The sequence below is a fragment of the Paroedura picta genome, chromosome 6 (genome assembly GCF_049243985.1).
Source record: "Paroedura picta isolate Pp20150507F chromosome 6, Ppicta_v3.0, whole genome shotgun sequence".
Lineage (NCBI taxonomy): Eukaryota > Metazoa > Chordata > Lepidosauria > Squamata > Gekkonidae > Paroedura > Paroedura picta.
The window spans coordinates 627,951-653,351 of record NC_135374.1 but is presented as its reverse complement, the minus strand read 5'-3'; the positions used below and the strand labels follow the sequence as shown (position 1 = coordinate 653,351).

General features: G+C 50.4%; 4 protein-coding genes across 4 annotated transcripts; all 4 read left to right on the top strand.

The window, feature by feature from the left end:
• The first annotated feature begins 546 nt into the window (after positions 1-546).
• Positions 547-1,485, top strand: LOC143840570 (olfactory receptor 51I2-like). The gene has a single exon (XM_077344182.1). It carries the CDS (start codon positions 547-549, stop codon positions 1,483-1,485), a length of 939 nt encoding a protein of 312 aa, XP_077200297.1.
• Positions 1,486-3,867: 2,382 nt separating this feature from the next.
• On the top strand, positions 3,868-4,806 carry LOC143840569 (olfactory receptor 51I2-like). The gene has a single exon (XM_077344181.1). It carries the CDS (start codon positions 3,868-3,870, stop codon positions 4,804-4,806), a length of 939 nt encoding a protein of 312 aa, XP_077200296.1.
• A 5,258-nt stretch (positions 4,807-10,064) lies between these two features.
• Positions 10,065-10,991, top strand: LOC143840568 (olfactory receptor 51I2-like). Its single transcript, XM_077344180.1, has one exon. It carries the CDS (start codon positions 10,065-10,067, stop codon positions 10,989-10,991), a length of 927 nt encoding a protein of 308 aa, XP_077200295.1.
• A 5,938-nt stretch (positions 10,992-16,929) lies between these two features.
• On the top strand, positions 16,930-17,877 carry LOC143840525 (olfactory receptor 51I2-like). The gene has a single exon (XM_077344138.1). The coding sequence runs from the start codon at positions 16,930-16,932 to the stop codon at positions 17,875-17,877; it is 948 nt and encodes a 315-aa protein (XP_077200253.1).
• The last annotated feature ends 7,524 nt before the right edge of the window (positions 17,878-25,401 follow it).

The following is a 25,401-nucleotide window of genomic DNA, read 5'->3' as shown; positions in this document are numbered from 1 at the left end:
ATCTTTAGAAGACCCTGCACCCCATAGACCAGGGGTAGTCAAACTGCGGCCCTCCAGATGTCCATGAACTACAATTCCCAGGAGCCCCCTGCCAGCATTTGCTGGCAGGGGCTCCTGGGAATTGTAGTCCATGGACATCTGGAGGGCCGCAGTTTGACTACCCCTGCCATAGACCAAAGTTTGCAACAATACGTTTTATTCAAGTGAACCTTTCCCACATGATAAACTTGAAACAGAGATCTTCATTTGCTGGGTAGAAGAATTCCCAACTTTGTCTACAGTACAGACGAGAGGAGGAAGGATTACTGTCAGGTTGTAGTCAAAAGATAGTTGTGGGATATTTAGAACCAGCATCTTGGCTCTTGTCATAGGATCCAGATCTCTTCATTGAAACACCCTCAGTACAGCATGCGGGATGCTCTCTTGACCACTGTTACCCAGGATCAAGCAAACAATCCCTACTCCCCCATCTCCACCCTCACCTTCACAGTTAACTGGCATTTCCTGTATTGGCAGGTGATGAATGGGAGAATGTTCCACTTCTGGATGTCACTCAAAAACCAGAGTTTTGACCCTCCCACATTCCTCATGACAGGAATCCCAGGCCTGGAAGACAAAGGCATCTGGCTCGCCATCCCTTTCTGCTCCATGTACATAGCTGCCATCTTGGGAAACTTCATGGTCATTCTTGTGGTTGCGACGGTCCCAACTCTCCACAAACCCATGTACTTCTTCCTCTCCATGCTGGCTGTGACTGAGCTGGGGGTGTCCATAGCTACATTCCCCACAGTGCTGAGTGTCTTCCTGTTTGATGCCAGAGAGATTGGGATGGATGCCTGCCTCACCCAGATGTTCTTCATCCACTGCTTTTCCATCATGGACTCGGGAGTCCTCTGGGCCATGGCTCTTGACCGCTTCATAGCCATCTACAACCCCCTCCAATATGGCACCATCCTGACCCACCCCAGGATCGCCATGATAGCTTTGGGGATAGCTATGAGGAGCATCATCGTAATGACCCCATTAACTCTTCTCCTCAGGAGGCTGCCATTTTGTAGATCCAAATTGTTAGCTCATCCCTACTGCTTGCACCCCAATTTAATCCAGCTTCCTTGTGCTGACACCACAGTGAACAGTCGTTGTGGCTTGTTCGTTGTACTCTCTACTTTTGGGCTTGATTCGTTGTGCATCGCCCTTTCCTACATCGTGATCCTCAAGACGGTGCTGGGCATGGCTTCGAAAGAAGGGCGTTGGAAGGCCCTCAACACCTGCGTCTCCCACATCTGTGCAGTGCTAGTGTATTACATCCCAATGGTCAGCGTATCCATGATTCATCGGTTTGGCAAGCATGTCCCTCCTCTCCTGCACTCTGTCATGGCCAACATCTACCTCCTGGTCCCTCCAGTCCTGAACCCCATCATCTACAGCATCAAGACCAAAGAGCTCCGCAAAGCCCTCTGCCAGTTTTTCTTTCAAAAGTCCTAATTTGGAATAGCCAAAAGTTCAATGCAGGGAAACATAATTTAGGGTGGTTATCATGATATCCTGCCTAGAGGGCCCCTCCGCAATAGGGGTGCCTTTTCCCCAGAGTTCCCAGCCAATATCCGTCTTGCAGCTCCTGTCTGCGAACCCCCCTCCCCCCCCCCGCAGGGCTGGGGTTAGCACCTGGGCGTTGCCAGCTAGGCCCCTCTCCTCCCCAATGGTGGGTATCAGTCTTGGGCACGGGGCTTGTTTTATCTCACCTGTTCAACGTGTATTTTTATATTGTATCGGTATGTCCTTTTAATAGGGGGTTGTAATGGGATTTTTAATGAGGACCCTGTGACCTGCCACGAGCCTTTGTATGGAAGTGGTGGGATATAAATCAAATAAATAAGTAAATAAAATAGATAAACTGAATCAAGGCTCGGGAACGACCCCAGTGCTCCACGAAGCGGGAACCCAAAAAACCCAACTGGTAACTGTCTGTATTGTTGTTAAAATTAGGTAACTTTTCAGTTATGTGAGGAGCAAACGTAAAGGAGGCAATAGGCCCACTGTTGGGTGCGGATGGACAAACTCTAACGGAGGATGCAGAGAAAGCAGAAAGGCTTAGTGCCTATTTTACATCTGTTTTTTCCCCACAGGTCAAAGGGTTTAGGCACATCTAGAGATGACAGTAGCCAAAGGATAGTGTCTGGGTGGCAGGTTGACATGGACAGAGAGGTTGTCGAGAGGCATTTAGCTGCACTGGATGAGTTCAAATCCCCTGGTCTGGATGAAATGCACCCAAGAGTGCTCAAAGAACTTTCCAGAGAACTTGCACAGCCCTTGTCCATCATCTTCGGGACCTCTTTAAGGACTGGAGATGTCCCAGAGGACTGGAAGAGAGCAAACGTTATTCCGATCTTCAAAAAAGGGAGGAAGGATGACCCGGGAAACTACAGACCAGTGAGTGTGACCCCTGTTGTGGGGAAGATAATGGAGCAGATATTAAAGGGAGTGATCTGCAAACATCTGGAGGACAATTTGGTGATCCAGGGAAGTCAGCATGGATTTGTCTCCAACAGGTCTTGCCAGACCAACCTGGTTTCCTTTTTTGACCAAGTGACAGGTTTGCTGGATCGGAGAAATTCGGTTGATGTCGTTTACTTGGATTTTAGTAAAGCTTTTGATTTACATGGTTCCCCATGATGTTCTGATGGATAAGATGAAGGACTGCAATCTGGATTTTCAGATAGTTAGGTGGATAGGGAATTGGTTAGAGAACCGCACTCAAAGAGTTGTTGTCAATGGTGTTTCATCAGACTGGAGAGAGGTGAGTAGCGGGGTACCTCAGGGCTCGGTGCTCGGCCCGGTACTTTTTAACATATTTATTAATGATCTAGAAAAGGGGGTGGAGGGACTATTCATCAAGTTTGCAGATGACACCAAATTGGGTGGACATACTCCGGAAGATAGAGACAGAGTTCAACGAGATCTGAACACAATGGAAAAATGGGCAAATGAGAACAAGATGCAATTTAATAAAGATAAGTGTAAAGTTCTGCATCAGGGTCAGAAAAATGAAAAGCATGCCTTGTAAGCTAAACATGAGCAGGCAGTTGATACTTTGGGTTGTATCAACAGGGGCATCACATCAAAATCACAAGATGTCATAGTCCCATTGTATACGGCACTGGTCAGACCACACCTGGAGTACTGTGTGCAGTTCTGGAGGCCTCACTTCAAGAAGGACGTAGATAAAATTGAAAGGGTACAGAGGAGAGCGACGAAGATGATCTGGGGCCAAGGGACCAAGCCCTATGAAGATAGGTTGACGGACTTGGGAATGCTCAGCCTGGAGAAAAGGAGGTTGAGAGGGGACATGATAGCCCTCTTTAAGTATTTGAAAGGTTGTCACTTGGAGGAGGGCAGGATGCTGTTTCCGTTGGCTGCAGAGGAGAGGACACGCAATAATGGGTTTAAACTTCAAGTACAACGATATAGACTAGATATCAGGAAAAAAATTTTCACAGTCAGAGTAGTTCAGCAGTGGAATAGGCTGCCTAAGGAGGTGGTGAGCTCCCCCTCACTGGCTGTCTTCAAGCAAAGGTTGGATACACACTTTTCTTGGATGCTTTAGGATGCTTAGGGATGATCCTGTGTTGAGCAATGGGTTGGACTAGATGGTCTAAATGGCCCCTTCCAACTCTATGATTCTATGATTCTATGATTCAGATCTTTTCATTGAAACACCCTCAGTACAGCATGCGGGATGCTCTCTCGACCACTGTTACCCAGAATCAAGCAAACAATCCCTACTCCCCCATCCCCACCCTCACCTTCACAGTTAACTGGCATTTCCTGTATTGGCAGGTGATGAATGGGAGAATGTTCCATTTCTGGATGTCACTCAAAAACCAGAGTTTTGACCCTCCCACATTCCTCATGACAGGAATCCCAGGCCTGGAAGACAAAGGCATCTGGCTCGCCATCCCTTTCTGCTCCATGTACATAGCTGCCATCTTGGGAAACTTCATGGTCATTCTTGTGGTTGCGATGGTCCCAAGCCTCCATAAACCTATGTACTTCTTCCTCTCCATGCTTGCTGCAGCTGAATTGGGTGTCTCCATAGCTACATTCCCCACAGTGCTGAGTGTCTTCCTGTTTGATGCCAGAGAGATTGGGATGGGTGCCTGTCTCACCCAGATGTTCTTCATCCACTGCTTTTCCATCATGGACTCAGGAGTCCTCTGGGCCATGGCTCTGGACCGCTTCATAGCCATCTACAACCCGCTCCAATATGTCACTATCTTGACAAACTCCAGGATTGCCATAATATGTTTAGGGATTGCTGTGAGGAGCATTGTCCTGATGACCCCCTTACCTATTCTTCTCAAGTGGCTGCCATTTTGCAGATCCAATTTGCTAGCTCATCCCTACTGTTTGCACCCAAATTTAATCCGGCTTCCTTGTGCCGACACCACAGTGAACAGCCGTTGTGGCTTGTTTGTTGTACTCTCTACTTTTGGGCTTGATTCCCTTTTTATTGTCCTGTCCTACATCCTGATAGCCAAGACAGTGCTGGGCATGGCTTCAAAAGAAGGGCGTCTGAAGGCCTTGAACACCTGTATCTCCCACATCTGCACAGTGGTTGTGTATTATACTCCAATGATTGGCTTGGCCATGGCACATCGTTTTGGAAGACATGCTTCTCCCCTCCTGCACTCCGTCATGGCCAACATCTACGTCCTGGTCCCTCCAGTCCTGAACCCCATCATCTACAGCATCAAGACCAAAGAGTTCCGCAAAGCCCTCTGCCAGTTTTTCTTTCAGAAGTTCTAACCCGGAACAGCAAAAATTCCATGCAGTTCTTTAAAAAATAAAATTTAACTGAGAGGAAACATGATTCATGGTGGTTAAGAAAATAGGAAGTGTGACTAGCTCCAAAAGGATAACTTCAAACCAGGGGGAACGGGCATTAATCCTCAAAAACCTGAAGTCAAAGCTAAAGGCACAAAACTGTATACAGAAATGGGGGAGGGGGGGTGAGGGGATATGGGGCCAGGAAAAAAAAACAATGTGAAAAGGCCCCAAGAAAGGGACCTATGGATGGTAGTGGGTGTTTAGATATAAACATCAGACCACTGTGTGGCTCCTGGAAAAAAGGCAGATTCCATAATGACCACCATTAGAACAGGAATAGAGTATAATAGAACTGTTCATATGATTCTGCCCTAATAAAAATCTGTGAGAACAGATGAGATGGAGATTCTGCAAATTATGACAGCAGGAATGCAGGGATGGTGGCTAGGGTGACTAACCTGACTCCGACATTGATGCTGTGCAACACCAGGTCCATCAACAACAAAGCCTGCAAGCTCTGCAAGCATATTTTGCAGATCATGTGTGACTGAGACCTGGGTGAGTGGGGCCAAAATTTTGCCCTGCCTGGGGTTTGGTTCTCCATCAGTCACAGACTTCAGGCCAGGGGGGAGGTGGCAATACCGGTCCAGGAGGCTTACTCCTTTAGGGCACTCCTTGTGCTGTCAATCTCAGGCCTTCAATGTGTTGGCCTCAGATGGAACTCAGCTGAGGATCGACCCATGTAGTTGGTTTACCAGCTATCTAATGCACCACCAGATGCCCTCTTGGGCCTGCTAGAGGCAGTGGCTGCTTGGGTGTTACAGTATCCCAGGATATTAGTTCTGGAGGGCTTTAATGTCCATGTGGAACTATTGCCTTCTCTTATGGCCTGGATCTGGTATTGCCCATGGTGATGAGAGGGCTCTTGCAGTTAGTTGCAGGTCCTACCGATCAAGTCACCCTGAAAGATGACCTCTAACAACAGCTGGACTGGGGCAAATCAACACTGCTTGTAAAGCTGGACCTCACATCACAATTTGACATAACCTCTTGGCTTGCTGCCTTGCTGACACAGGGATATGTGGGACAACTCTACAGTGGCAGATCTCCTTTGTCCAGGGTCCCAGACGAAGGGCCTCTGATGGAGAGTATGAGTTGTATCACTGCCATCTCCATTGTGAAGTACCACAGGGTGTGGGTCTCTCCCCTACTTTATTTAACATTTATTTATGCACCCTCTAGCCCAGCTTGTCTGGAGGTTTGCTCTGGGATGCCATCAATATCAAGATGACACCTAACTCTGCCTCCTGATGGATGATAGCCTGGATTCACCCTCAGAGCTATTCATCAGAGGTCTGGGAGCAGGGACGGGATAGATTAAACGGAGTCATCTGAAACTCAATCCTTCAAAGACAGAGGTCCTGTGGCTGGGTAGGAAAGGACCAGGCGAGAAAGCACACCTGCCCTGCCATGATGGTGTACAGCTTACAACTGTGCACACAGCCAGGAATATGAGTGTGATCTTCAATGTCTCTCTCACCATGGAGGCTCAGATCATGAAAGTAGCATGGCTGGCATTTTACTGTCTTCACCAATCCAAACTACTAGCACCCTACTTGGCTCTAGAGCACCTAGCCACACTGATCCATGTGATGGTTCTCACTAGTTTGGACTACTGTAACTTGCGGTTGAATTCTGGATCAAGCTTAAAGTATTGGTGCTTACCTTTAAGGCCATGTGTGGTTAGGACCTAGCATGCCTGAGGGACTACCTCTCTGTCTGCGTCCCCCAAAGAGTGCTCAGCTCTGCAAATATCAACTAGTTGGTGTTCCCTGTCCTCAAAGAAGTATTTCTGGCCTCAGCTGAGGCCGGGACATTTTCAACTGGATCAACTCTGCAGCACCTGCAAGGGAAAGCTCTTCCCCCCAAGCTTTTGGTTGGGGCCAGTGAGTCCAAGGGGCCCTTCTACAAAAACACGCAAACCAGAAGATCGATAGCCTGAAGAGTGGATCAGAAGTTACAGTGACCATTGCTAGATGTAGATGCAGTTTAAGTGGTTTTATAGTTCTTATAATTCCATAGTTTTGGCACCATAACCAAGAAGCTACTCTGCCAGGCTGAAATCTCAGAAGGTGAAGGCACACGAATAGGGATGGGCCTGAACCAGGGAAATGCCGTTTGGTTGTGGTGAGCCCTGTTCACAAGCCATAAGTCACCATCAACCTTCATGCACCAATCAACCACTTTGTGAGGCTCACGAAGTAATAGAAAGCCCCCTGGCATTGCTGGATACGCCAGACTCCAGATGACTCCTCTCCCTGCCCTCTCAATTTGGTGAGGATTAGTGAGGCTGGCTTGCAGTATTGCCAGTAAAGTCAGTTTGGGAACTCCGGCTGGCACAGAAGGCTGCAGCTGGATTGCTGTCAGGAACTTCATTCGTCCGTTCCATTTGTGGGTGGGGGATGCACATTCCACCCCTTCTGCAGTCAGTCCGTTGGTTCCCTCTCTGTTTCTGGGTTCACGTCAAGATCCCTGCCTTGTCATCTGCTTTTGTAATACATTTTCTCCATTGTTTACATCACATCATAACTTAGACTCAGAAATCCTTGGAGATTTTGGGGGTGGAGCTGGGAGTGAGCAGGATTTGGGGTGGGGAGGGAGTATAACACTATGGAGTCCCCCCTCCCAAGAAGCCCTTTTCTCCAGGGAAACAGATCCCTTATAGTCTGGAGATGACCGATAATTCCAGGAGATCTCCAGGTCCCCCCTAGGGAATGGCATCCCTGGTCTGAAGGGCCTCCCAGCCCCTAGGCTGGAGTGAGCAGAGCAAGCTAATTGGCCTGTTGCCCGTCCACAGGGCTCCCCGGTGGCCTTCTGGCTCTCCTCCCATGAGGATGCGCGGTGGTGCAAATGGCCCCTCACAGACTCTCCCAGCACAGCACGGGAAGGAGAGGCGCCAGCTGTGGTGGGTGAGAACAGTGGCTGTTCTGCTGCAAGGGATAAAGTCAGGTGCCTCGGGTGGGAGACGATCAATGCTGGGGACTTGGAGGGACAGAGTGGCAGACCGTGGGATTCTGGAACTTGCAGTCTTGGGAAAGAGAAAGACTGTACATGGTCAGCTATATAGGCTGGACTTCAGGAAAGCAGCATTTAACAAAGCTAAGGGGTTAGAATCCAAAGGTCAGGAAAATGTAAGGAGTTCAAGAGGGATGGGAGTTTCTTAACACTGAACTATTGAAGGCACAAGCACAAACAATGCCCTTGAGAAGGAAAAATGGGAGACGCCAGATGGCTGCAGATTTGAGTCATAAAAAAGGCTCCTTTAGGAAATGGAAGGCCTTATAACCAAGAGGGAATATAAAGAAATAATCAAGGCTTGTAGGGAGAGTGTTAGAAAAGCTAAAGCTCTGGATGAGAGCCAGTTTGGTGTAGTGGTTAGGAGTGCGGACTTCTAATCTGGCATGCCGTCGATTCTGCGCTCCCCCCACATGCAGCCAGCTGGGTGACCTTGGGCTCGCCACGACACTGATAAAACTGTTCTGACCGAGCAGTGATATCAGGGCTCTCTCAGCCTCCCCTCCCTCACAGGGTGTCTGTTGTGGGGAGAGGAATGGGAAGGCGACTGTAAGCCGCTTTGAGCCTCCTTCGGGTAGGGAAAAAGCGGCATATAAGAACCAACTCTTCTTCTTCTTCTTCTTAGGCTAGCAAGAAATGCTAAGAACAAGAATAGGGACATGGTAGGACCATTTTGGGGACCAGAAAGAGACATTATAATGGGTGATGAAGAGAGGGCTGAACTGCTCAATTTTCCTACGTCTCCTCTGTCTTCTCTTGTGAGGGGAATCGTGCTCAACAAGATAAAATAATTTCACGTGATGAGGGCTGGGAGTTGTGTCTTCGGATCACTGTTGGGGCAGCCCATAAACACCTAGTTTCTTTAAATGAAACCAGATATCCTTGGCCACATGAACTGCATCCAAGGGTACTAAAAGAACTTGCAGATGTGATTTCTGAGCCTCTGTCCATTTGATCGATCACAAGTGAGAGGGCATTAGATCCAGATATGGTGATTGGATATCAAATATTTTAAAAAGCGGGGGACATTCAGGAGAGTTAGTCTTTTTCCTGGCTCTCTTCCCTGCTTGCTCTGCTGTGGGACCCACCTGAACAGTTCCTCTGGATCCTGGGCTGGGTGAGAAAAGATGACGGGTGATTTCAATTATGAGAATGTTCCTGATTTTGGACCATCTCGGATGGGCTGGATTGCTCGTTACTCAACATACGCCTGAGTCGTCCTGCTATCGTAATCAACGGGGGAACGATCTAATCTGTTGCTTTAATTGTTTAAAGCATGTTGGGCAATTACTTTGCCGCTTGGCATATTTGTTCTGCATCTAAGTCATATTCGAATGGCAGCCAAAGCCCATTGTTGAGCCTGCTCATGAAACTGTCTTTTGGAACATTTCAGTTTAAAGATCCCCTTGGATAGAAAGTCATTTATTCTCCTTACGGGTTCTTCACTGTGTCTTGGCAGAGGGAGATGCTCTGTGCAAACTGACTGGTCCCCCCCCCCACCTCTTTTGACTGGCCTGGCCTAAGACGGTTTTCAGAGGCCATCTGTGCCCTCAAGTTACTTCCCACTTTGGGCTACCCTGTGGACTGATGTCCTCCCAAATGTCCTCTTTTTCACCGTTTTGCTCGGGTCTTGCAAGCCGAGGGCTCACGTACCTAACTGGATTGAGTCAATCTGTCGATCTGTTTTCCTGCCGCCTTCCACTTTTCCTCATGTTCAGAGTCTCAAAAGCTTGGCTATGGGTGTTCCTACAATCCTTTAAGAGAGCCAGTTTGGTGTAGTGGTCAGGAGTGCGGACTTCTAATCTGGCATGCCGGGTTCGATTCTGCATTCCCCGACATGCAGCCAGCTGGGTGACCTTGGGCTCGCCACAGCACTGATAAAACTGTTGTGACCAAGCAGGAATATCAGGGCTCTCTCAGCCTCACCCACCCCACAGGGTGTCTGTTGTGGGGAGAGGAATGGGAAGGCGACTGTAATCCGCTTTGAGCCTCCTTTGGGTAGGGAAAAGTGGCACATAAGAACCAACTCTTCTTCTTCTTCTTCTTCTTCAGACATTATGCAACAGCCACGTTCTCCTCCCGCCCCACCCGTGCTGCCCATTCCCAAGCTAACTGTGTTGTTTCTGCAGGGGATCCATGGAAGAAAACTCAGCTTCGTCAGAATGCTCCGAAACCAGAGCTCTGTCCTGCCCACCTTCCTCATGGCCGGCATCCCAGGTCTGGAAGACCGAGGCGTCTGGCTAGCCATCCCGTTCTGCACCATGTATACAGCGGCCATCTTGGGGAACTCAGTCATCATTCTCATAGTTGTGAAGGTCTCAAGCCTCCACAAACCCATGTACATTTTCCTCTCAATGCTGGCTGTGAGTGAACTGGGGGTGTGCCTCTCCACCCTGCCCACTGTGGTAAGCGTCTTTATATTTGATGTCCGGGAGATTGGGATGGAGGCCTGTTTTGCCCAGATGTTCTTCATCCACTGTTTCTCCCTCATGGACTCAGGCGTCCTCTGGGCCATGGCTTTTGACCGCTTCGTAGCCATCTACAGCCCCCTCCAATATGTCACTATCCTGACTAGCTCCAGGATCGCCATGATAGGCCTGGGGATTGCTGTGAGGAGTGTCCTCGTTATGGCCCCCTTGCCTATTCTCCTCAGGAGGCTGCCGTTCTGTGGATCTAACCTGCTTGCTCATCCCTACTGCTTGCACCCCAATTTAATCCGTCTTCCCTGTGCTGACGTCACAGTGAATAACCGATACGGTTTGTTTCTCGTGCTCTCTACATTTGGGCTTGATTCTGTAATTATCCTGCTGTCGTATGTGATGATTGTCAAGACCGTTTTGGGTATGGCCTCAAAAGACGGCCGCCTCAGAGCCCTGAACACCTGCCTCTCCCACGTCTGTGCTGTGGTGGTCTTTTTTGTCCCTATGATTGGAGTATCCTTGGTGCATCGTTTTGGGAAGCATGCTTCTCCTCTCCTGCACGCCCTCATGGCCAATGTCTACCTCCTGGTTCCCCCAGCACTGAACCCCATCATCTACAGCATCAAGACCAAAGAGATCCGGCAATCCCTCCACAAACTTTTCTCCTGAATAAATGTTCTAATTTGTAACAGCAAATAGTGCATTGAACTTTGTGGCTTTTATATGATGGGGTGCTTGGCTCTTGTCGCCCTTTCTTGCATGGCCAGCTGAATGCCAGTCTGTTTTTAAGCAGAGGCTAGAGAGTCACCTGGCAGAAATGCTGATTTTTTAAAAACTTAGGCAGACGGTGAGGGGGGGGGGCAGGAAGGGATATGCCACTTTTTGTTTCTTGTGGCCCTTCCTGGCATCACCAAGGAATTGCTGATTTCTGGTCGAGGGGATCAGTTGGGCATGAAATTGGGGTCACTGTCCATGGGCAGGGGACTCTGGAGGTACCTTCCAACTCTATGGTTCTAACGGCTCAGCATGCTCTTTTGACTACAAACCAAGTACTCCATGTTGGTATTGTGATCCTAGCATCTTTCTTTCTTTCTTTCTTTCTTTCTTTCTTTCTTTCTTTCTTTCTTTCTTTCTTTCTTCCTTCCTTCCTTCCTTCCTTCCTTCCTTCCTTCCTTCCTTCCTTCCTTCCTTCCTTCCTTCCTTCCTTCCTTCCTTTCTTTCTTCCTTCCTTCCTTCCTTCCTTCCTTCCTTCCTTCCTTCCTTCCTTCCTTCCTTCCTTCCTTCCTTCCTTCCTTCCTTCCTTTCTTTCTTTCTTTCTTTCTTTCTTTCTTTCTTTCTTTCTTTCTTTCTTCATCACTCCCAGACCATGCCAGCTCATAGTGGTTTACAGTAAAATGATAAAATCACATAAAACAGAAGACAAATATTCAGTCCCATGCAGTGGTGACAAAACTAGTCTAATCCTCCCCTCCCTCCTTTGCACACCCAACTGCAGCCCCCCGCAGCCCCCAGCCACCATCTCGGGAGGCAACGGCTGCCCAGATGATCAGAAAACAGAGCCTCTGTAGGGAGGGGCCCGATCTTCTTAGCCTGGCTTAACCAAATGCCTGCTGGAAGAGCTTCATTTCGCAGCCCCTGTGGAACTGAAAAGCCCCTGGCCCTGGTTGAGTCAAGGTGTGCCTTCCAGGGGCCAGGCACCACCAACAGGTTCAAGCCCACAAAGAGCCTTGCGGGGGGGGGGGGGGCATAAGGAGACAAGCACATATGCCGGGCCCAGGCTGTGGATGGCCTTTAAGGTAAGAACCAAAATCTTAAACCTGATATAGAAGCTAACCAGTAACCAGTGCGGCTGCCTCAGCACCGGCTTGATATGGGCCCTCCAAGATGACTGTGTGAGGCCTCTAGCAGCTGCATTCTGGACCAATTGCAATTTCCGGGTCAGAGATAAGGGAAGGCCAGCCTAGAGTGAGTTACAGAAGTCTAGTCTGGAAGTGACCATTGCATAGATCACAGTGGCCAGGTGGTCTGAGGACAGGTAGGGCACTGGTAGCCTCATTTGGCGAAGGTGATAAAATGCCACTTGGGCTACCTTTGTGATCTGAGCCTCCATAGAAAGGGAGGCATCAAATATCACCCCTAAATTCCTGGTGGATGGTACAGTAGTAAGCTGCACCCTGTCCAGGAAGGGTAAACACACTTCCTGGTCCTGCCCCCTTCTGCCCAGCCACAGGACCTCTGTCTTGGAGGGGTTGAGTTTCATTTCAGGCGATTCTACCTGAGCCATCCAGACACTGCTTCCAAACATCTGGCAAATGTTTCGGGTGGGGCGGGGGGAATCCTGCCATCCATCGATCAGGAGGTAGAGCTTGGTGTCATTGGCATACTGGTGCCAGCCCAGCACAAAACTCAGGACCAGTTATGCCAGTGGGAGCATATAGGTGTTAATTAACGTGGGAGAGAGTATTGCCCCTGAGGTACTCCACAAGGGAGTGCAAAGGGGCATGATAACTCTTCCCCCCCCCACCACCCTCTGACTCTGGTTTTGGAGGAAGGAGACCAGCCACTTCACGTCTCTCTCCCTAATCCCCGTCCTGGTGAAGTGTTAACCACCCCAATCCAGCTGTTGCCGGAGGTCATCTGTCCAGGCAACCAGCACAGCCTCCACCACCGGGGCCAGGACGGAAGCCTGACTGGTATGGATCAAGGGCCGAAGCTTCCTCCAAGAAAACCACGAGCTGGCCCATGGCAGCCCTCTCCACCAGCTTACTCAAAACACTAAATGCAAAACCAGGCAGTAGCTGGCAGGGTCCCATGGGCCCAGTGATGGTCTTTTCAAGAGAGGGTGCACTACCACCTCCTTAAGTCCTTCAGGAAAGCCTCCAGGTGAAAAGGAGAGATTTCCCACAGGGGCCATCCTATCCACTGGTCACCCAATTTGAGCAGCCAAGAAGGACAGGGGTCCAGGGGGCAAGTGGTCACCCTCACCGAACCCAGCAACATGTTCCTTGAGAGCCCCTAAAGCCATCAAACCTCACCCCCCACAACAGCCACGGGGCTCCCAGTTCACAACCTGAATCAATCTTAGTCGAAAGGTCATGGCGGAGCCACCAGACTTTATCCGCAACGAAGCTCGCCAATGCCTCCCGGCCCAAGCCCAATTTATGACTATTCTGGCGCCCTTCCTTGAGGGTGGTAAGTGTCCAAACTACCCTAAATAACTGTGCTGGGGGAGTGTTTGCAGATGCAATTTCAGTGGCATAAAACTCTGCTTTTGCCATCTTGTCCGCCTTCATAAGCTTGCGGTGGGATGTTCTTGCGAGAACCCCGGTTTTGCCAGGGCCGACACGAGGTCCAGGCCAAGTCCTGGATATGGGAACGTTGGAGTCACCCAGGGCATCTGGTGAAGAGTTGGGCAAATGGGAGGCAGCCAGGCAGAGCACTCCTGCTCCGGCATCCCTCCTCACCGCCGTCTTTGCCCTCTTGAACGAGATACAGAAATAAACTACGGGGAACGAGAGTTCTCAGAGGACTAAAATGTATCTTGAACCGTTGGAAAGATCACCTGCATCCTCCTTCTCAGCCATTTGGCACAGCTCATGTTTCTGCCCAAGGGCAGGGCGGGTGTGTTCCCCCCCCCTTGCTCTGCCCCACTCAGGGCCTCTCCTCTCAAAGGATAAGAAGAGGACGGAGTTCAGGAGACGAGCAGCAGCCAAGGAAGTCTGGATGAACCCCACGGGGGAGGGAGGGAGGGGGGGAAGGGTCTGGGGCTCAGGGGCAGAGCCTCTCTTGGCCTGCAGAAGGCCCCCTGTTCAGTCTCCGGCTTCTCCAGTCAAAAGGGACCAGGCAGGAAGGGATGGGAAAGACCTCTGTGTGAGACCCTGGACAGCCATGAAGAAGGGCCATGGCTCCGGGGCAGAGCCTCTGCTTGGCCTGCAGAAGGTCCCAGACAGTCTCCGGCTTCTCCTATCAGTCTGCAAAGCCCCACCTGGGGATGCAGAGCCCCAGTGAGCTGATGAGACCAAGTAATTAGAGGACATTAGCTCATCCTACCTAAGGGCCTTCCTGTGGCTCTCAGGAGGGCCTCCTCTCTGGGGGTGAGATTGCATACAAATGCTGCTGAGGGGGGGCATGCTATGAATTTGCACATCTGGCACCCTTCGTGAGGAAGGCAGTTCAGCAGCGGTGGCAGAGGAGGAAGAAGCCTGCAAAGGGGGTCAGCAGCTGAGCTCATGATTGCTGGATGCCTGGGAGGTAATCAGCGCTGCGGGGGGGGGGGGGGGGGGACTGTGGAGACAGGGACTTAGAAGAAGAAGAAGAAGAGTTGGTGCTTATATGCCGCTTTTCCCTACCCGAAGGAGGCTCAAAGCGGCTTAAAGTCGCCTTCCCATTCCTCTCCCCACAACAGACACCCTGTGGGGTGGTGAGGCTGAGAGAGCCCTGATATCACTGCTCGGTCAGAACAGTTTTATCAATACCGTGGCGAGCCCAAGGTCACCCAGCTGGCTGCATGTGGGGAGTGCAGAATCGAACCCGGCGTGCCAGATTAGAAGTCCGCACTCCTAACCACTACACCAAACTGGCTCTCAGTGACTGGGCCTTTTGTGGGAAGGAGAAGCTCGCTGGACGGGACTGGGTGTGTGGCCCAGGAAATCCGTTATTTTTCTAGCCTCAATTTCCCCTTTCTTCTTTAACGGGTTTCAAATATTTTTGGCATTCAAAATATTATTCTAAATGAAGATCATAGAATCATAGAGTCATAGATTTGGAAGGGGCCATACAGGCCATCTAGTCCAACCCCCTGCTCAACGCAGGATCAGCCCAAAGCATCCAAGAAAAGTGTGTATCCAACCTTTGCTTGAAGACTGCCAGGGAGGGGGAGCTCACCACCTCCTTAGGCAGCCTATTCCACTGCTGAACTAGAATCATAGACTCCTAGAATCATAGAGTTGGAAGGGGCCATACAGGCCATCTAGTCCAACCCCCTGCTCAACGCAGGATCAGCCCAGAGCATCCTAAAGCATCCAAGAAAAGTGTGTATCCAACCTTTGCTTGAAGACTGCCAGTGATGAACACAAGATGCTGATCTGCAAATATCATTAAGCCGTTTTTGAAACGCCAAGAGCCCCGGACAGACCGATCCCATCGGATCTCAGAAGCTAAGCAGGGATGGCCCTGACAGCAGGGATGGCTGGAGCCAGAAAGGGCAGTTGGCTTCGCTTTGGGGTTGACGGCATGCCCAGTGAATCACAAACCATCAAAAACATTTAGGCACCAACAGGACAGTTCTGTTGGTGAAGTTTGTGACAGGGTGGAATGGCCCCCTGGCATGCTCAAGACCCCAAACTCACAGAGTTTCAAATGCTAGAAGGGCTGTCATAGAGAAGATGGAGCAGAACAGTTTTCTCTTGCCCCTGTAGCTCTTGTGGCCCTTCCAGTTCAATCAAGAACTGGCTGACAGATCGCACCCAAAGGGTGCTTGTAAATGGTCCGTCATCTTCTTGGAGAGGAGTGACAAGTGGAGAGCTTCAGGGGTCTGTCCTGGGCCCTGTGTTGTCCCACATATCCATAAATGATTTGGATGAAGCAATAGAAGCCCTCCTCCCCTCCTCACAAGGTTGTTTCCCTTCTAAATAAAACTATTTTTGTCTTTTAAGCAACTTGCTCCTTCACTGACTTGCATATCTCAATTTTAGCCACCCCTGAAAAAAAGTCCTCTGCTTGATGGGGGCGCCCACTGCTGCCCTTGGGGAGCCGTGCCATGCCCCTCGCTGGCAGAGCAGAGCCATCAACATCTCCTTGTCAGTCCAAGATGCCATTGTAGCAGAGCCCCCGTCCCAATTCTTTGCACACTTGTTGTCTTTCAGCACAGTCCTGCTGCACAATAGGATGTGTGACCAGCTGTGGCCCAGCAGCCCAGACCCAAAACATCCAGACACGTATGTCAGGGGTAGTCAACCTGTGGTCCTCCAGATGTCCATGGACTACAATTCCCATGAGCCCCTGCCAGCAAACGCTGGCAGGGGCTCATGGGAATTGTAGTCCATGGACATCTGGAGGACCACAGGTTGACTACCCCTGACTTATGTGACTGCTGCACTCTCCACATGGGTGACCTCATGGAAGCCAGCATGGGGTACTGGGTAAGCACTGTGGCCTTTAATCTGGAGAACTGGGTTCAATTCCCCACTTCTCCTCTGCATGGAGCCAACTGGGTGACCTTGGGGCAGTCCCAGTTCTCTCTGAACTCTCTCAGGCCACGTACCTCACAAGGTGACTGTTATGGTGAAGGGGAGGAGATGGTAAATGGCTTTGAGACTCCTTAAGGTAGAGAAAAGTAGGGTATGTAAACCAACTCTTCTTCTTCATGCTCAAGGATCTAGTGCCCCACACCAATCTCCTGCCTGAGATGCTCAGGAGGGAAGGCTTGGGTTGGTGGTTTGCCATCAATGGGATCCACTTAAGAAGATTCATGATGCAGGAATGCGATCAGCCACACTCAGCCGCTGTCCCTTCCTCACTGCGTGTTTTGTAGGGCTGAATATTCCGGGATCAATGCTACTTGTCTTCTTATTTATAGGCGGGTCCTGCATGGAGAACGTTTGTCTTCATGGAGACCCTTCAGAACCAGAGCCTTGTTCCCCCCGTGCTCATCCTGACCGGCATCCCCGGATTTGATGGGAGGAGCATCTGGCTCGCCACCCTTTTCTGCTCCCTGTACTTCCTGGCAATTTTCGGCAACTGCCTCATCCTCCTTGTGATTGTGAAGGACCAGAGTCTGCATAAGCCCATGTACCTCTTCCTCTGCATGCTGGCCCTGAGTGAGCTGGGGATCTCGCTCTCTTCCATCGCTACCGTGCTGAAGGTCTTCCTGTTCGATGTCCGGGAGATCGGGATCGATGCCTGCCTGGCTCAGATGTTCTTCATCCACTCCTTTTCCATCATGGACTCGGGCGTCCTCTGGGCCATGGCTCTCGACCGGTTCATAGCCATCTACAACCCCCTCCAGTATGGCGCCATCCTGACAAACTCTCGAGTAGTTATGATCGGTTTGGGGGTGGCCACCAGGAGCATCCTTCTAATGATGCCCCTCCCTGTCCTCCTGCGGGGGCTGCCCTTCTGCAGACTCAACGTCCTCGCTCATCCCTACTGTTTGCACTCCAATTTAATCCGTCTTCCGTGCGCTGACGTCACAGTGAACAGCCGCTGCGGCTTGTTCGTTGTACTCTCTACTTTTGGGCTTGATTCGTTGTGCATTGTCCTTTCCTACATCATGATCCTCAAGACGGTGCTGGGCATGGCTTCGAAAGAAGGGCGTTGGAAGGCCCTCAACACCTGCGTCTCCCACATCTGTGCAGTGGTGCTGTATTACATCCCCATGATCGGTGTGTCCATGGCACATCGTTTTGGCAAGCATGCTTCGCGTCTCCTGCATTCCCTCATGGCCAACATCTACCTGCTAGTTCCTCCAGTCTTGAACCCCATCATCTACAGCATCAAGACCAAGGAGATTCTCAAGGCCCTCAGGAAGCTCTTCTCTCCAAAGAGCTCTTTCTAATGGGGTGGAGAAATGCATTTTTGCTGTGGACCGTTGAAGGAGCATTTTAACAGGTTCCCCCCTCCCCAGGCTGGAGTCGGGCAGGGAGAGGGAAGACAGGCCCTTGCTCTCCACATTCGCTTCAGCTGACCATCATACAAAGGCCAATAGGTCTAGCAAGAGAGAACAGGTGAGATGAGCTCTCCTTGCATGTCCCACAAAGAACATTAGTTGCTGGCATCCTTGGCTCAAGAGAGATCCAGCTGGCCCCACCCAGAGCCCGGGCCTTTGTGCCCTTGACTCCCATATCAATGAATCATAGAGTGGGAAGGACCTCCAGGGTCATCGAGTCCAACCCCGTGCGCTATGCAGGACCCCAATTTCATGCCCCAGTGATCCCCCCCCTAGAATCTCCAGAATCCAGGCTGGCCTGGAGGAAATTCACCCACCATCCCACAGCAGCAATTAACAATTCCCTGGGTCTGCAAGGAAGGGCTGCAAGAGACAAACCCTGGCACATCCCTTCCTGCCCACCCACTCACCCTCTGCCTAAGTTCATAAAATCAGCATTTCTGTCCGAAGACTATCTAAGCAAAGACTGTCTTTAAGCAAAGATTTCCAAGGAAGGAGAACCCACCACCTCCCGAGGAAGCCTGTTCAACTGAGGAACCGCTCTCACTGTCATGAACTTCTGGTGGACTGAGTTTATTTATTTATTTTCAAATTTCTATGCTGCCTTTCCCCAAGGGTTCAGGGCCACGTACCACAAACTATATTTAAGAACAATAATTAAAACACTTTAAACATTTAAACAAAATCAGGTCCACATTTAACGCTGGTTAAATCAGGAGGCGAGAGGGAGCAGTGGGGTGCTTGCTGTGATCCCTTCTGCAGGCATGCCAATGTTGCCCTTTGTGTTCGTGGGGGGGGGCCCTCATCGGTGGCATGGACAGGCCTCACCCATCGGGCTGCTGGGACTGCTCTGTCTTGCAGGCCCTGCAGAACCGTCTTAAGTGCCACAGGGCCCTGATCTCACTTGGGGGAATGTTCTGCCAGGCCAAGGCAGTGGCCAAGAAAGCCCCGGCTCTGATGGAGACCAATCTCACTTCTTTGGGGCTGGTGATCGTGAGCAGATTTTGTGTGCTCAAACGTAGATTTCTTTGAGGGTGTAATGGAGAAGCTCGTCCTGCAGGTATGAAAGTCTCAGTCCATTTAAGGCCTTAAGGGTAAGAACCAGAATTATGAACCTGATTCAGTCTTCAGTCTGGAGCCAGTGCGGCTGAAAGAGCAGGGGGTGAATATGTGCTCCTCATCTGGTTCCTCTAAGGACCCAGCCAGCCGCATTCTGGACCTTTTGAAGTTTCCAGACCAGGTACAAGAGGAATTCCTAGAATCATAGCATTTGAAGGGGGTCATCCAGGCCATCTAGTCCCACCCCCTGCTAATGCAGGATCAGCCTCGAGCATCCAGGATAAGGATCTATCCAGGCAGAGAGGGGGAGCTCCCCACCTCCTTAGGCAGCCCCTTCCACTGCTGAACTAGACTCATAGAATCCTAGAGTGGGAAGGGGCCATGCAGGCCATCTAGTCCCACCCCCTGCTCAGTGCAGGATCAGCCTCCAGCATCCAGGCAAAGGATCTGTCCAGCCGCTGCTTGAAGACGGCCAGTGAGGGGGAGCTCCCCACCTCCTTAGGCAGCCCCTTCCACGGCTGAACTAGACTCCTAGAATCCCAGAGTGGGAAGGGGCCATGCAGGCCATCTAGTCCCACCCCCTGCTAGTGCAGGATCAGCCTCCAGCATCCAGGAGAAGGATCTGTCCAGCCGCTGCTTGAAGACGGCCAGTGAGGGGGAGCTCCCCACCTCCTAGGCAGCCCCTTCCATGGCTCAGTACAATTCTACACCCAGCTCAAGCCCTTGACTGCAGGCCATGGGATCATAGAATGATAGAGTTGGAAGGAATCATGCAGCCCATCTAGTCCAACCCTCTGCCCAATGATGAATCAGCCTGATATGAACTACAGGTATGCTGAGTCTGGTCTGATTTGAAACCATTTGTCATCCCTTTCATCTTTCATTTCCATTTCATAAACTGCCCTCATGGCACAGCTGTCTCAGGGCAATGCTCAACAAAGCAACACTAGTAGTGCAATAAAATCCTATGAGTAACTTAAAACTGTGACAGAGAGCTGTTGGCCTCCTCTTAATTTCCTGGTCGGGTCCCATTTATCGGGGCGTTGCAACGGGAGGGGGCTTCTATGTTCCCTGCTGCCTGGCCTCGACCCAATGCTTGGCAGAAAAGCTCCCTGTTGCAGGTCCTGTGGATCCTGAGGAACTCCAACTGGGCCCGGGTCTCCTCTGGGAGTCTTGCCAAAAACAGCAACTTGCATCCCACAGGAGTAGAAGGAGCTTCGGTGGACGGGGAAGCCCATGGTGGCCTCCACTGCAGCAGCTGTTCTGTCTGCGTCTCAGGAGCCAGGCCCTCCTCGACCCCCGCTAGCCAACCCCCCCCCCCACAGGGATTCTCCTGAAAGCTGGATAAAGTGTGGCACAGCCAAGTCCCCGGCTGTGCTGCGGATCCTTCTTCAGCCGAGAGCAGAGGCTATGGTATTTCCATCTCAGGAAGGACTTGGTGAGTCATTTTGCAGCCAGGAACCCTTTCTGAAGGGAAAGCGGGCCACCGCCCCTTCTTTCAGGGGTTGCTTCCCAGAATCCTGTGTGTCTGGCCTTTGCTCAGGGGCTCCCCTGGGGCCTTACGGCTCCCTCTGCCCCCAGGAAGGCTCTGCGGCTAAGGGGTCTGGATCCTTGGCCATTCTGGTCTCCCTGACATGCTCTGATCTGAGTTCAAGGGAAGGAAATGGGGGGAGGTCAGCAAAATAAATGCCTCTGAACCCCGGACTCTGAACCTCCTTGGGATGCTTTTGTGGCGGGATTTTCCTGCCAGAAATCCTGCAGGGTTTGATTCATTCCTTGATTCGGCTCGTAATGCAGGTGGGATTTTATTATCTGTCTTTCTTGACCAGCCTTTCTCTATAAGCATTCCTTCTTCCCAGAGCCCTGGTGTGAGGGATTTCCCATGCAAATGCTGCTTCTGGAGGAAATTATGGGGGGGGGGGAGGATAGAGCCCTTGGGCACGGACCCTGAGCCTTGGGAACGGGAGGGGACGGAAGGCAATGGCACATCGTGTCCCAGAACCGCTAAACATGCCACGGATGTGCAGGCAGTCCAAGGAACAGTCCTGGGATAGGCTAGAAAGAATCCCCCCCCCTCCTGTCAGGATTGCCAGCTCTGGGTGAAGGAATTCCCGGAGCTTTGGGAAGATGCCTGAGAAAGGTAGAATAAGAAGAATTCATTTTGATGCTCCGCTTTTCACTGCCTGAAGAGTCTCAAAGCGGCTTCCAGTCGCCTCCCCTTTCCTCTCCCCACAACACAATGCAAAACCAGAAAGGGAACAAAAACCCAACCTTAACAAAGTCAGGAACTCAAAACCTGAACTATAAAACAAAATGAAATTTTAACAATAATTTCTTAAAGTGCACGAATATTAGGTTTAAAAAACTGCACAGATCTAACTGCACATGAACAGACCCACTGCATTTCGAACGGGTCTTCCGCAGTGGTCAAGAATATTAAATGATGCACTTTTATCTAAAACCAGTTATGAAGTCTGACTGGGGGTCAAGGGAATCCTGTTAGCCCCAACCAATACTGGTGTAAAGTTTCTTTTTGGAGCACCAACGTCTAAAACATGTAATATCTAGGAACACCACTCTCAGCTACTGTTTTACTCTGCATAAAGAGGGCAACTCAGGTGTGTCAGAAAAAAGCTTTTCTTGAGAGCCAGTTTGGTGTAGTGGTTAGGAGTGCGGACTTCTAATTTGGCATGCCAGGTTCGATTCTGCGCTCCCCCACATGCAGCCAGCTGGGTGACCTTGGGCTCGCCTCGGCACTTGGAAAACTGCTCTGACTGAGCAGGAATATCAGGGAACTCTCAGCCTCACCCACCCCACAGGGTGTCTGTTGTGGGGAGAGGAAAGGGAAGGAGATTGTTTGGAGACTCCTCCAAGTAGAAAAAAGCAGCATCTAAGAACCAACTCTTCTTCTTTTTCAGTAATATCAGGGCTGTCTCAGCTTCACCTCCCTCACAGGGTCTCTGTTGTGCAGAGACTGGGAAAGGGAAAGAGACTGTAAGCTGCTTTGAGACTGCTTCAGGTATAGAAAAGCGGCACCTAGAATCCTAAATCATAGAATCATAGAATTGGAAGGGGCCATACAGGCCATCTAGTCCAACCCCCTGCTCAACGCAAGATCAGCCCAAAGCATCCTAAAGCATCCAAGAAAAGTGTGTATCCAACCTTTGCTTGAAGACTGCCAGTGAGGGGGAGTTCACCACCTCCTTAGGCAGCCTATTCCACTGCTGAACTACTCTGACTGTGAAAAAGTTTTTCCTGATATCTAGCCTATATCGTTGTACTTGAAGTTTAAACCCATTACTGCGTGTCCTCTCCTCTGCAGCCAACAGAAACAGCATCCTGCCCTCCTCCAAGTGACACCCTTTCAGATACTTAAAGAGGGCTATCATGTCCCCTCTCAACCTCCTTTTCTCCAGGCTGAACATTCCCAAGTCCCTCAACCTATCTTCATAGGGCTTGGTCCCTTGGCCCCAGATCATCTTCGTCCCTCTCCTCTGTACCCTTTCAATTTTATCTACGTCCTTCTTGAAGTGAGGCCTCCAGAACTGCACACAGTACTCCAGGTGTGGTCTGACCAGTGCCGTATACAATGGGACTATGACATCTTGTGATTTTGATGTGATGCCCCTGTTGATACAGCCCAAAATGGCATTTGCCTTTTTTACTGCTGCATCACACTGCCTGCTCATGTTTAGCTTACAATCCACAAGTACCCCAAGGTCTCGTTCACACACAGTGCTACCTAGAAGAGTATCCCCCAACCAGTAGGCATGCTTTTCATTTTTCTGACCGAGATGCAGAACTTTACACTTATCTTTATTAAATTGCATCTTGTTCTCATTTGCCCATTTTTCCATTGTGTTCACCTAACAACCAGCTCTTCTTCTTCTAGTTTTAGAAACATAGATTTCGCTTTGTTCTGACTGTCCTCTGAAGATAAAAGCCCTCCTGGTGTGAGAATCGCAAATGGTGGGAAAGTGATCCATTGCTGGGGACAGGGGAGTTTCTATGGGCCTTTTCGCACGGGGATCTTTGTTGCAAACTGTTTGCGGAATGAAAAATCGCCATTTAAAATAGTGGAATTCGTCGTTATACATACCTGCCTTTGTAGTGGAATCAGTTGCGTTTTTTAGCGTTTCCCACAGGCTTCCGGTCTCGGCAGAAATCGCTAGAAAGGAAGCGCTATTGCCAAGCTCGTCCCACCCCTGGCCGTCAAGCAGCCAATGGGCAGCCGTTAGCATGCTCCCAAACAGCCCCTTTCCCTTTAAGAAAGGTTTAAAAAAAAAAAAAACCGACCCATAGCAACGAATCTAGGTAGATTCGTTGCTACGGAGAGACCCATCCAGCTGCCTAATGTGAGCTGTCGTTTGATTGTATGATCGTTTGCACGCTGCCTCGAGTGATAAAAAAAAATCCCCCCCCCCTCTCACGGGCCCGATTTTCGGCTGAATTTATGTGTAAAAAATAAAGGGACTTTATTTCAGCAAACGGGCTTTTATGTGGTTTGTGCTTAGTGACTAAAGGTGAAGGACTGAAGCCAGGGAAGCCTCTAAACATAAAGAGGCTCGCTGGTGCGTTTATCCCCGCTCGCTCGGAGAAAAAAAAATGGCGATCGCTTCGCCGGAAGTTTGGAGGAGAGAGCCAGGGGGAGGGACTTTGAAGAACCAGCAACAATGGTAACGCACAGGTCTTTAGCGCTACTGTTGCAGATTGGTTGCAGGAGTGTATCGCTATCCGGAGGGTGAATCCACTTTTCTGGATTCCCCTGAAAGCGCTACAATGAAGCGCTTTTTGCGGGTCGGTTTCAGGATTGTTGCAGATTGTCTACGACGTCGTGGGTTATGGCAAATTAGTAGCGTTTCCAATTAGCAACCATTGTGCTATTTTGAAGCTGTGCGAAATGGCCCTATATGTTCACTGTCAAGGGAGTTGCTCTTACTCAGACTCAGAAAACCTTTATTGGCATACACAAACACAATCCAAGGAAACAAAATGGATTATACAATACTATGTACCCGCACTTTTAAATATCAGTTATTGATTTGGAACAGGCTTCCAAGGGCATCGGCTACCCTGGCAAGTTTAATGGGATCCTTTTCTGAAAGCCTTAATTGGATGATGGGATTTAGAATTGACTTCAGAATTTAAATCCCTCAAATATGACCGGATTAAAGTTGCTCTTACTAATAGACTCTCTGTCATGATGTTCCCAGATGTACCCTCCTGGACAGTGGAATAGGCTGCCTAAGGAGGTGGTGAGCTCCCCCTCACTGGCAGTCTTCCAGCAAAGGTTGGATACACACTTTTCTTGGATGCTTTAGGATGCTTTGGGCTGATCCTGCGTTGAGCAGGGGGTTGGACTAGATGGCCTCTATGGGCCCTTCCAACTCTATGATTCTATGATTCTATGACACGATAAACAGCTCTGAACTCTTTCCCCTAAAGACTGTCTCAGTTGTCTTCTCTCCCATGAGAGAGTAACTTTGGTTTGTGACAGATCATAGAATCATAGAATCATAGAGTTGGAAGGGACCTCCTGGGTCATCTAGTCCAACCCCCTGCACTGTGCAGGACACTCACAACCCTCTCGCTCATCCACTGTCACCTGCCACCCCCTTGAACCTTCACAGAATCAGCCTCTCCGTGGTGGATGTCTCGAGCCAAAGACCACAACCCCAGGGTCTTGTGCTGGTACCTCTTCCCTGCTAGCATTCCACCATCCAACACCAACCAGGATGCAGGAATATCAATGCTGCTTATCTCACCTGGATTGTCAAGGACATTGGGCTAATCCAGCCTCTAAGGAGGCGTGGGGTGTCAGGGTTTCCTTCCCCTGACTCATGCGGAGCCCATGACCACAGAGTTATCCGACCTGCAGTTCCCTCCTGGGGAACAGAGGGAATTATCGCAAGGCCCCACTGCCCCATTAGTGGCTGGTGCTCCCTCCCTGTGAGGATGCCCCCCAGGACATCCATCCAGAGTCTCAGGAGCCACCCAACAGGAGGAAAGGGGTGTCTTGAGCCACGACCCTTCTGGAAACAACTAAGGATCCATCCTGTAACCAGGAGGTCACTGACCGTTGCCTGGCCCCACATCTTAACCCTGGCTTCGCTTCCAGGACCTGACCAGGTTGGACTTGCTGGGGCTAACCAGCACAGGTTGAGGGGACAATGCTGATCTTTAATGGACCAGTGGGGAGGGAGAGTCTGATTCAGCAGAAGGAAGCTTCATGGGTGTTCATGGATGTTCGTCCCTCTCTTACCCCCCAGGTGTTGTGCAGGGAGAAGCAAACCAGATGCCCTGCTGTAGCCCTGATTAATGTATTTTTGTCCAGGCAGGTTCCAGGCCATGGAA